This window comes from Carettochelys insculpta, chromosome 1 (assembly GCF_033958435.1).
Source record: "Carettochelys insculpta isolate YL-2023 chromosome 1, ASM3395843v1, whole genome shotgun sequence".
Lineage (NCBI taxonomy): Eukaryota > Metazoa > Chordata > Testudines > Carettochelyidae > Carettochelys > Carettochelys insculpta.
In genome coordinates this window covers 115,876,298-115,888,641 of record NC_134137.1, presented here as the reverse complement: position 1 = coordinate 115,888,641, position 12,344 = coordinate 115,876,298, and the positions used below count along the sequence as shown (strand labels likewise).

The window sequence follows — 12,344 nt, the reverse complement described above, 5'->3', positions numbered from 1 at the left end:
TTCTGCCCATTTGCTGTCAAGCTTGACTCCCTTTCCCCACTTTTTCTGTTCCCCAGAGGTGGTGTCTGTCCCATCTTTTTCCCCACCTAGTCCCATTTCTCTCTACTAAGCTGTCTTAGGCCAGGTCTACACTACAAAATATATCCAACTTAAGGGCTGGCGTGGCTGCAGTTCTCGTAGCTGGAGACGCATGTATAAAGTGAAATTTGCAGCACAGCCCCACAGCAGGAGGTTGACAAGAGAAACTCCATCATCAATTTTCCTTACTCCTCGCGACTGAGTAGTGGAGTCAATGGGATTGCCCTCACCATTTAATTTAGCGTGTCCCTAGTAGGCATACTAAATTGAACCACAACCTCCAGATTACTGATCTTCTCGTAAATACAGACATGCCCCCAGTGTCCATGCAGGCTTCTCATCCCTGTCTCCTTCCCCAGCAATTCTACCCCTCCCCGCCACTGGACTTCCTATCCCAGTCCCATGTCCTCCCCCACACCCCAGTTCATCTGCTCCTGTTTCCTCAGCTGATTTCAGTTTCCTCCAAAAGTTCAGAGGATGTGCTCAAGCAAGGGTGGACAACTGTCATACTTTTTCAGTTTCATAGTTGCTTGCAGATTACTTAGCAATTTCTCCTATAGTATATATTCATACACTGCAGGTTCTACTCTTTGGTGATTTATTCATTCTTATTCTTTTCTCCTTTAACATTAAAATTAACGAAACATATGTAAAATTTATTAGGAAGCTGAGCAATATTTATGTTGACTTGTTTGTGACTTCAGTACTTTCTGGATAATGACTAATTACAATGGTCCTCATCTCATTTGAAATATTTTGGGTCCAACTTTACAGTGAGGCCTTAAGTAATGCCTCATGGAAAACTAGTTGTTTCAAAACTGTAAGACATGTTTGCACAACCACTGGTATGTTTATTTTTCTAGCGCCTAAAATAACTGATAATTCTGGTAATTCACATGACAGTGACATCAGAAGTAAGGTTGCTGGGTTTCCTGTTTTGGGCAGGCTCATCAAACCAAAGAAAAGGGTTTTTTTTTAAAAAAAAAAAAAAAAAAAAAAGCGCTGCCAATTCAGTCTGTCTGTATTTGTTTTTTCCAATGATATAAAAATCAAGAGAGAATAGATATAAGCATGATGCAAAACTGAAGAGCATCACAGGAGTCGAACTGCACCAAAAAAAGTGCCATCTCCATACAATGATATATTCGCCTTCCTCCGTAGTATTGTGAGTTGAAGTTCATCCCCTTCTTCTAACTTTGCAATACCTGGAAAAGAATTTGGAATATCCTTAAATAGGTGTCTTACATATGGTAGTTCTTAATAGATTGCACTCAGTGTGTTTTGTACTAACTAAACACATCATTTGCAATAAAAAAAATCATTGGGCCCAGTCTTGCTACCTATACTCAAGCGAAGCTCACATTTAAATTCCTCTATTTTTTCCACCTTACATTTTAATATCATTCCTTAATCATTACATTCTGTTCTTAAAGTACTAGTGCCACATTTCAGCAAAGTTACTATAATCACAATACTTTGCCTTGTAATAGGCTTGTCTTGTCTTCTAACTGGTAATTACTAAGATATTTCTATGCAAAGAATTTTTCCTTTCTAATTAGTTCCCTGCTACATACATCATATATTGACAACGCCATCTGGCGTCCATGTCCCAGAACAGCTTTTACTGTGGTGAGTTGTGATGCCATATAAAATGAACTGTGGCATCAGTTAATATATCAGACTCTTGGTACAAGACAAATACAGATGAAGGCATTCATAGAGAGCCTGCAAAACAATGGGAGAAAATCTAGAGAGTGAAGATAATTGAGAGGTTTGGTAGAATAGGGCGACACACTGCAACACTGGTTCTTTAAATCCTGCCCAGAGAGCACATGTTTACAGCATAATATAAAAGGCATTAATCTTGTATTGGTGTGTATATCTTGATTTACTTGCATGCAACATTCTGATGGGAATATCAAACACATTCCACTTTGGCCTAACTCAGTTTCTACTTGAAGGATAAGACACAGTCTTCTTTATTAGAAGCATAGAGTTAGGATGATACGGACTACTTCATCCTAAAGATACTTAAGTCCAAATTTGATTGACTAAGGTAGAATACAGATGTCTAAAATGGCTACTGTTCTACATGCAGATTTGGGCATTTAAGTATGAAAATTGGACTCTGGAATTTCAATCATAAGAAAAAAATATGTAAATTGCACACCTACCAAAGTATGCCACACTTTTACAGACAAGGTGATTTCTGAATTCATTGAATTTTCATTATATGAAGTAATGCACCACCATAATTTATGTTCAGTTCAGCTTTGTTTATAGTAAAGAAAGGTAAAAACTAATATTTACCAGCAGTATAGCAAGAATTATTAGGGTAAGACTGAGGCATGTTTTGGATACAACGAAATAATGTCACCAAACTGAGATCATCACCAAATACATGGGCCTTTTTTCTTTGTATTACATGTCCCATAGCAAATGTTTTATCTGTATATAAAACCTGAAGAACAAAAACAAAAATCAATCAAACTTCAGGCATACCCTAAAAGGATGTTATGAACCTTAAGTCCAATGTTTACGTGAAGTGAATGCTTTTACCTGACCATATATGAAAAAGTAACCTGTTTCTTTGACCAATATTTTATTTCCTTGCTCTTCCAGAGCTGTTCCTCTTTTAAAGCTAAGAAGCCATGGAACAATGCTTGAGTCATCTAGAAGGAAAAAAAATCCAAATTAGGTATTGGTTGAACCTTTCTAGTATGGCACCCTTGGGACCTGACTGGTGCCAAACAAGAAAATTTGCCAGACCACGGCAGGTCAATATTATCTAGCACATTACGAACACTTCCACTGTTTACTGGGCCCTTGGAAGACATTTAGGGATGAATTGCTGCTAAATAACAGCACAGAACACAGAGCCAGGACTGGTGGCCGTAAATGAACTTTATGGGACGACAGGAAACTTGTCCATGATAAAAGGACATTCAGCCAACTGAAATCATTTCAGACCAGAGAGGTTCCACTTTTAGTTCCCTGTAGGTTCCTTTGGTCAAAAATCAACAACACTGATCTCCAGAAAAAACTGCAGAGTTTAGAGAGGAGGATGTTCCCATTTCAATTAGGAGAAGATGTGGAAGAATTATCCAGACCCAAAATTCCCACTTTTTTTAACTCATTTTATTAATCAGAATACAGTAAACCCTTGATTTACACAGAGGTTGTATCTTGGACAACCTTCATGTATATCAAATTTTGCATAAACTGCGGGGAGGGAGATCCCCAGACTTCCCCTGGATGCGGGAGTGGGCACAGCTGGGGGAAGTGAGGGGAGCACCTATGTGGCCCCTGGCTTCTCCCAGCTGGGGAGTGGGGGTGAAGGGGCACACAGCTGCTGGCAACAGAGTTTCTCCCATCTGGGAAAAACTGCACTGCAAGCTGATTCTGCATGCCGGTCTCCCCAGCTGGGAGAAACTGTGCTGCAAGCAGCTGCGTTCTTGTCAGTCTCTTCCAGCTGGGGAAGCCAGGAGTTCGAGGAGGGGCAGTTTCAATCTGCACTTAACTCGTGTTAATGCGATTTAAGCACAAATCAAAACTCTGCTTCTTGAGGGTTTAGTGTAGTGCTTGTTAGCCTGCAGCTTGTATAGAAAATATGAGTACATGGAAGGGACTGTTACCTTTTTGCTGGATGTTACTTTTGCTATCAGCAATCAGTTGCAGACAGGCCTGTAGCACTGGAAAGAAGAAGAAGAAGAAAAAATACACAACCCTCCTTTGTAACCAAGGAAAACAAATGAGAGAAATTAATTAAAAGAAAGATTTAAGATCTTGGTAGGGTAGAAGTAATAAATACACTTATGAGGGAAACATTCTATTCTAATGATGAGGAACCATAGTCCCCAATTTCTTCTAGTAGCAGATACTTGTCAGATATGCAGACCCGTCACCAGATTTTCACATGAAAGGGCACTGGAGAAATTCAGAGATCATGCAGCCAAACTCAAAGCATTGAATACTATGGTAAAGCATTGGTCTTTCATCTGGATTCCTAGCATCCTAATATGTTGAATCATTTCTTGAGGCAGATAATTTGTTGACTCATTTCCTAACTTGGATAAACTCTGTGGGCAAATCCTGCCACGCTGACTAATACTGCTCCATGATCAGTCCTATCTTTTTAAGATGAAGTGATAGGCAGTTACTTGACTAGCCTTTTTGGTTTGAAACAGTAATAATTCAAGAGACCAAACAGCCAAACTTTAGTCAAAATTCTTAGTAAAAGACAAAGCATTCTAATGAAGAAAAGCAAGAGTTAATACTTTACTGATCCAGAGAGCAGAGTGTTGCAGCATCTAATTTTGTTACAAAAAGATGTAATCAAGATTAGCTGTGTACATAGTATGATTGTTTATAAGTTAGACAACATTTTATACATCACTTAATACTTAACTGGCCAATCAGCCTGTTCCTTTTCCATTTTTGACTTGGATCACACAACCTAGACACCAACTGGCACAAAAACCTTCCCTTCATACAACAAGACATAGCAATAATACATCTCATCTCTCTGGCAAGTTTTTTACTTGCCCATGCCAAAAGCTTTGTGAAGAGTTATGCTGTTAATATACAAATGCTAGCTAAGATATTATCATCAGTGGGACCCTTATCAATATAAGAATTAGTCATTACAAGAGGGACAGAAAATTTGGCCCTGTATTCCATACATCTATGGAATATCAGATACAAGAGTCTAAAATTATCTTAATAAGAAAGAAAAGCTGAAGGGCTAAAACAATAATGCCTTTCTCACATGGAAAAACAGAGCATAAACTTCTACTCATTTCTTCTTTCATAGCAGAAGCACTTTACCGAAAGAGCAGCTTTTCGAATCAGAGCAAAAAGAAATTTCCTGGCATTGCACAATAATGTCAAACAGCCAATATATGCCTCGATAAAAGGTACTGTAGTTAATTCATTCATTCTTCCCTTTAAGATCAGAGGTCTTTATTAATGAGCCATGTTAACTGTTCACTGGCTCCCAATCCATGCAGTAGATTACACTACAAAATTTCTTTCAACCCTTTAGAAAAATTGGACTCTTTGCATATGCAACTTTCTTCTAAAGGTATGAGACATGATGTGGTGTCAGATGCATGGTCCTGCTTCTATCTCTGCTAGTTCTGGTGATTTTTATAGTAAAATACACTGGATCAGATATTCACGTGGTATGAATCAGCGTAACTCCATCAACTTCAAGTGAACTATGCTTGTTTGTACCTGCTGAAGATTTTGCCTTGTATTTTTTTTTACTACACATTGAATCTCTCTCATCCAGCACCCTCAGGACCTGACCAGTACTGGAAAAGAGAATTTTCCATACCATGGGAGGTCAATATTTTCTAGCATATTACCAACACTTCCACTGCTTACTGGGCTCTTAGAAGACATTTAAGGGGTAAATTACAGCTAAATAACAACACAGAACACTCCGCAGGACTGGTGGCTGTAAACAAACTTTATGGGACCACAGGAAACTTGGCCACACCTATAAGTGGTCATCCAGCTAACTAAAATCATGCTGGATTGTGAAGTTTGCTGGCTTAGAGTTCCAGATTAGAGAGGTTCAACCTGTACCATGCCACACAACTACTCATCATTCCAAGTCACTGCTATATAATTATTAAAGCAGTAACAACCTGAATGGCTGATATCAACTGAGAAACTTTTTCATAACAAATATAAATACCCTATTATCATACTGAACATATTCCTAATTATAACCATTAAAGAAAACCTTCTGTTTGTCTAGTCTTTTTTCCCCACCTAGACAGTAAAGATTATATCCCTTGGAGTATAATAATTTACTTTTTACAAGGAGAAGCAAAAGATTATATAGTTTTGTTCACTGGTGCTACAGCAAATGCTACCTGGCAAATTAAACCTCTTATTTAAAATCACAATTTAAACCACAGCAGCATGCAAGACACCAAAGTCTACTTCAGAATTACCAAAAGCAGCCATTTTCTGTTCAAAATTTAGGCACAACAGGCCCAGATCCACCAAAATACATTGCCCTTTTATCATTATGAGACCACTCAGATGTTTAAAGCATGGCACATCCTTAAAAACTTTGCTGAATCAGGACCACAGAGACTTGATAAACAAGAAATAAGAAGGAAAACTATTTCCTCTGGGGAATCAGTGTGGTTCCTCAGCACCACTTTAGTTCCAGTAAGAATGAATTATCAATCTATTTCAGGAAGGAACTATGACTTACTCAGCATGCAACACCAAACACATACTGAAAAAATATGAAGAATAATAATGGACTGGAATGAGTCAAACACCCTTGTTGGAATACCCAAAACTCCATGTAAATTCAGATCAGAGTTCTAACTTTGTGGGCCAAGTGCTTCTCTAATAATAAATGGTAAGTATAATTATTAATAATGTTGTCATGTGCATGACGTTATGGTAATCTAAAAATATAACTAAAGAAAACGGATTACATCATCATGACAGCATACGTTACATCTGGCGCATTCAAACTTGCATAATGACTTGGGACCTTGCACAGAAAAGAGCTGCTCTTCTTGTAAGAACTGACTTGAACACCTCTTGAAGAAAAGAAACCAAGTTTCAGAACGTAATATCAGTTCACTGAGCTAAACAGACTATTCTGAAGTTAGAGACTCCAGACTCATTGACAAGCCACAGAGAGAACTTAAAGGAATGTGGCCTACCCAGCTGAACAATGCATGCTTATTTTCCAAAACACTAGGAAGGACTGTCCTGTGAGTCTAGTGCAAGCTGCTGCTCTAGCAATGTTTCTTACACATGGGAATACAGACTGGCTTTGTGTGTAGATCTGTGCACGATCAGAGACTTCATATTAACATCATCATCATATCCCCTCCCCCATGATTTTACTTCTTATTTGCACAGCTACCTGCATCTCATAAATTGGGACTTAACCTTCCAGTATATTAAATTCTTGAAATTTTCAAAAGTGTCTCTCTCTCAAATTAGGTACATAAGGATTATGGTACCAGTTCTAAGTAGCTTGAAGTACCAAACGCGAACAAATCCCATTGAGGCCAAAGAGTTGCCAATGTTCAGTACCTTGACCAAAACAACAAAAAAAACCCATCACACAACCTATTTATGTAAGTGCCCTAAATGTGGCATTAGGCACAAAATTTAGGTATACCTTGGGTTGTCCAGGTTTGAAAATACCAGCATTAGCCCCACTGGTATCTTTAGAGAGATGATGTGCTAAAAAAAATTTCCACACATTCATTCTTTCTTCCAGGGGCCTCATATTTTCTCCACTGCTGTTATGAAACATGTCTGAATACTGTATACTTCTACATGAAGTGGGGTCTCCATACTGTCCTCTTATTTCTCTTACAGGAACTCCTTGCTTTATTTTCTCAGCCACAGAAGGGAATGATTGAACTACTGATGTACAATTTTAATATACATTTTTATAATTGGTTAATCTGGCACTCATTTCAATAAATACTTTGGATATCCAAACTAGTAAAGACACTAATCCTTGGATAAGGACAATTTACTTGTATTTAAGGAATGTGACTCATAGCTAAGATATTCACGAAATATTTGTTGCAGGATCTTAACAGATTGACCATTACTGTGTTGTGTTCCGCATATTAAGTGATTTTCTAGGTAATTCTCTTCTAGTATTTTATCCCCATATTCATTGCACATTAGAATTTGTTTACAAGGGACTATCTTGAGTGACCCCTTTTTCCCATAATATGCACAGCATTGATTCACCCAGGCAGTAAATTGGATCTTTCATGCTGAATTGCATGTCCTGAATTAAGTCCCTTCACACTGCATGGTCAAGGAGTGGTTGCTTCCTCTTTGACTCACATTGCTGTCAGCAGAAATGAAAGCAAACTCTTTTTATTTTTCCAGACCAGAAGTAGAACTTTGAGGACTGCACCCACCTTTCCAACAAAAACCAGGGCATTATGTTAGTCTCCCTTTTTCTTTTGGTGGATGCAAGGTAACAGTGGCCAAGGCAGGGTGGTTTTTTCCACCTTCCTCACAAGATGTCTGGAAAACAGTGGGGAAGAGCAGGAGTATTAGGCTATAATTAGGACTCTGTCACAGAAGTGATGGTTTCAGTAACTTCCTTGCACCTCTGATTTCTGCAGCAGCCAGTGTGGTTGGCCCCAGGGACAGCTACACCAACCATTGTTAGAATGCCCCCTCCCCCATCACCAGCAACTGCAGTGGTGGTCAGGCTGAGCAGCAGTCCCGAGGAAGCCACCAGTTCCGTGGCCACCCAGTAGCAGTTCCAGGGATGGCAGGAAGGTAACTTCAACAGCGGGTGTCACGAGCCCCAGTCTCTGCTCCCAAAGACTACAGTGCACCCTCGCTCCCACAGGGGTCCCAGAGCAACAGCTTACCCAATAAGACTTAGTTGGGGTATTTGCAATAGAGTGATGGACCAGTCAGACTGTGAATTTTTGCTTACTGTCTATGACTGGTCCATGACTTGTATTAAAAATACCCATGATTAAATGGCAGCCTTAATTATAATACCACAACTTAGCATACAAAACTGTTAGCAGATGTCCAGTGCAAGTACTCTTTACAGAAGGGATTTGTCTGCGAAACACCATGGACCACAAAAGAACTGGTGTAGGGTGCGAGAAGACATTGTAACTGTCGAGAGTGCAGTCCGACCCCTCTGTGAATCCTCAGGAGAATCTAAACAGACCAGTCTGTGCAAGGTGAAAAGCTGCAAAATAACTGCCATGGGAACTACTGCACAACAAGACGCACTTGCCAAGACTTCCAGGCTACAGTGGCAGTAGGCTACAAGAGATAGTGATAAGAAATGCATAGCCAATCTTATGTTAATGAGTTGAGCTTTATCAGCTAGTGTTAGGAGGCCTGTTACAGAGCCTCTCCCTGAGCGAAGCTCTGACGCGTCGGGTTTTCCCCACTGGTGACTGTGGCGTCTCCGGGGCTCCCGTCGCGGGTGTCATGCGCTTTCAACAAACCAAATATAGCACTCTCCTTCTGGGTGCAGCCTCGTTTCTGGGGAACCCGAGCCTGGTTGGCTACAACTGGAAAAAAGCATTCCTTAACAGAGTTGAGAAAGTGGGGCTGGGTATCCTGTTTCAAACTTTTATAATTCCCTTTTACCCCCTACAAGCAAAGGGTGGCTGGGCACAGGTAAGGGGTGGCTGGGCCAGGATGAGGATTATGTGGAAAATATTAAGCAATGATGATGTCCTGTACTGTACAATTGCCAAGTTCACCCAAATATTTTATGTGCACGCAGCGGTGGCCTAATTAAACCACATCTGTTTCCACATGTTTTTCTTCTGGCAAGGTTGGACAAGAGTAGCTAGGGGAAGAGAGAAAAGGTGATAACTTGTTATAACTAACACTAAAGCTTGCATGCTGTTATTTACTTAGTTTGGAAACAGGCATCTGCAGAAGGGCTTGACAGTTGCTGGTGTGAAATTGCTGATTTGTATGCCAAATCATGGTGATGTACTGAGGTTTGAACTATTTGGAAATTTTCTGTGGTTAAAAGGGAGGCCAAGCGTCTTGTTAGGGAAATTTTAGTAGGTACTTTTTGAGAATTATCAGTACATCACAATAAATATTTGCTATCAGTTCACAGAACAACCACAAACTTCACTGAAGCTTAAAATTACAAGGGTCTTGATTCTGACATTCCTTATCTTCCTCCGGCCTCACAATTATTTTTGAGTCTCACGGGTGGAAATGAGATACAGACTCACTAACACAATACATGTGAATGAAACCTTCGTGCACACAGAGACTAATAATTTGGTTCAGATTATCAAAAACCACATTCTTATTCCTGGACATATCTTTAGAAGAAAGCATTTTGACATAACAAACAAATCGAACCATAATGTTTAATATGGAGTTACTTTCAGGTGTGCTGAAGACACTATCTTGTCCTCTGTCAGAAAAAAAGATACTGTTCTGTCATAAATAGTTTGACGATTTGCCTGTCTGGGTGTTAATTATATGTACTCCTTGCAATAATCTATTAATTCCCACTCAGTACAGCAAGAGTTCTGGCTTTGAATGACAGCCATATGGCTATATTTGGAAATGCTGCTGGAAACAATCTTGTTCATAGCTACTTGAGCTTTTAACTTTCACAAGTACATATTGTACTAGCACCATTTATATTATATTATAAAAATGTAATAGTAGCATCCTCCAAAATGAACTTTTAAAAGACTATATTTGTGATGAGTTCATTTTTGTTTTGTGCTTCATGGGAAGCAAAGTTCTACGGTGTGGCCATTTTTACATGTTGAACTCCGAGCAAACGAAAAGAAGTTCCACTGCTGGATTGGGTATATGAGATGAATGATGGTACATGAATTAGTTTTCTTTTCTATCTTAAATTAATAAAGTTTGAACAAAATATTCAACATCAATTACCAAAACTAGATTCTTATTAAATTTAAAATATGGTCTTTTACCTACTGCCTAATAAAGAGATGCCAACACCACAACATTTTAGATGACCTTTTCTAATATTAAACTTTTTATTAAACTAGTGCAGTTATCAGAGAACTATGGGGTGTCCAGGAACAGACAGCACCTCTGGTAGGGGGGACGTGTATCTCTTCAGGGGCAGTTCGTGCTCTTTTGGTCCCCACCGGGCACTCAGCTGTCACATGCACAGCAACCACACCCCGATAAACCACTTCAACAGGAGGGCTAAACCAGGTGAGGGTAGCTGATGGGTCTGAAACCTTTGGTGAGATAGGGACATGCCTATCCCAGCATGTGAAGTTGGCTTCAGTGGACTGGATGGATGATATCAACAGTGAGACGTAATGAACAGGAAAGCGGCTCTGCAATGTTCTGTGGAAAGTGAAGGGCATGACAAGGCACCAAAGATGGCACAGCCATCCACTGCAGCCTAGGAAGTCTCCAGCCATGATGACTCTTTGTAGCACTGGAACCAGGCTTCTGAGGCTGAGAGAGTGGAATTGCCCCTGTGCAATGATTTTTCCACTTTAAACATTCTCCCACACAGGTTCTTTGCATGTTCTCATCTCTCAAATCAGTCTACTTAATTAGTCTACTTTACCCTTCGACAGCTCCTGTTTACTTAAAAGTCCCATGGCAATGTGGGGAGAAGTGAAGCAACAAGTCGAGATGACCATTGGGAGTTGTAGTTCCAAACCTGTATGTAGGTGGCCTGTTGACTTTGGTCACTCCACTCTGACCCCTGGACAACAGAGGAATTCAGCAACATCCCAGGCAACTGAACAGGCCTTTTTAGGAGCAGCGCTGGTCGGCCTCAAATAAGGGAGGGGACTAGAAAAGGTGTCCCAAAAATTGCTGTCCCAACCAAACTGGCCATCATACCACAGCTGGCAGTTTTACCCTCACAGTGGTTGAAAAACAGTGAAAAGAAAAATATCTGGAGCATGGAATGTTCGCACCCTCTTGTAAAGAGAGAAAACCATGACGCCTGACAGAAGAACAGCCCTCATAGCAAGAGAACTGGCACCACATTAGAACATTGACATAGCCGTCCTGAGAGAGAACAGACTGGCAGAGGAAGGATCCATCTGCGAATTGAAAGGAGGTTACACCTTCTGTAAAGGTAGGCCAGAAAACGGAGACAGAATCCACAGAGTGGGACTTGCCCTCAAGACATCACCTCTACGCCAGCTTCCTGACCTACCTGCTTGCATCAGTGAGCGTTTGATCAAGCTCCACTTCCCCCTCAACACGTTACAGTCATCAGCACTTACACCCCCACTCTGACCAGCAGTGATGAAGCAAAAGAGAGTTTCTACGAGGACCTTGACCATCTTGCAAAAGCAACTCCTCGTAGTGACAAGCTTCTCCTGTTGGGTGACTTCAACGATTGAATCAACAAGGACTGTAGGAACTAAGAAGGGGTGCTGAGGCATCACGGCATTGGTAACATGATTGCCAATGGCCGCCTTCTGCTGAGCTTGTGTGCAGAAAACGATCTGACGATTACCGACACTCTCTTCAGGCAGGCTGATAAATACAAAACCACATGGATGCCACCAAAATCAAAACAGTGGCACCTGATAGACTACGTCATCAGTCACAGGTGGGACATTCATGATGTTAAGATCACCAGAGCCATTGGGGGAGCTGAGTGCTGGATTGATCATAGACTTGTCAGATCTGTCCTTATGCTGCACATCACACCACTGCACAGCAAGAAGCTCAAGGTTGTCAGACCCTCCTTCAACATTGAGAAGCTACAACATACTGGT

At 40.4% G+C, this 12,344-nt stretch overlaps 1 protein-coding gene across 1 annotated transcript in view; it reads right to left on the bottom strand.

The window, feature by feature from the left end:
• Positions 1–838: 838 nt before the first annotated feature.
• The window catches only part of TNFSF13B (TNF superfamily member 13b), a 51,137-nt gene continuing 39,631 nt past the window's right edge, over positions 839–12,344 (bottom strand). The window contains exons 4-7 of the mRNA XM_074990003.1: positions 3,714–3,770; positions 2,638–2,750; positions 2,389–2,539; positions 839–1,283 (exon numbers count right to left, since the gene is read on the bottom strand). Coding sequence (XP_074846104.1) covers positions 1,171–1,283; positions 2,389–2,539; positions 2,638–2,750; positions 3,714–3,770 — 434 coding nt within the window. The 3' untranslated portion in view covers positions 839–1,170. The remainder of the gene's footprint in view (positions 1,284–2,388; positions 2,540–2,637; positions 2,751–3,713; positions 3,771–12,344) is intronic.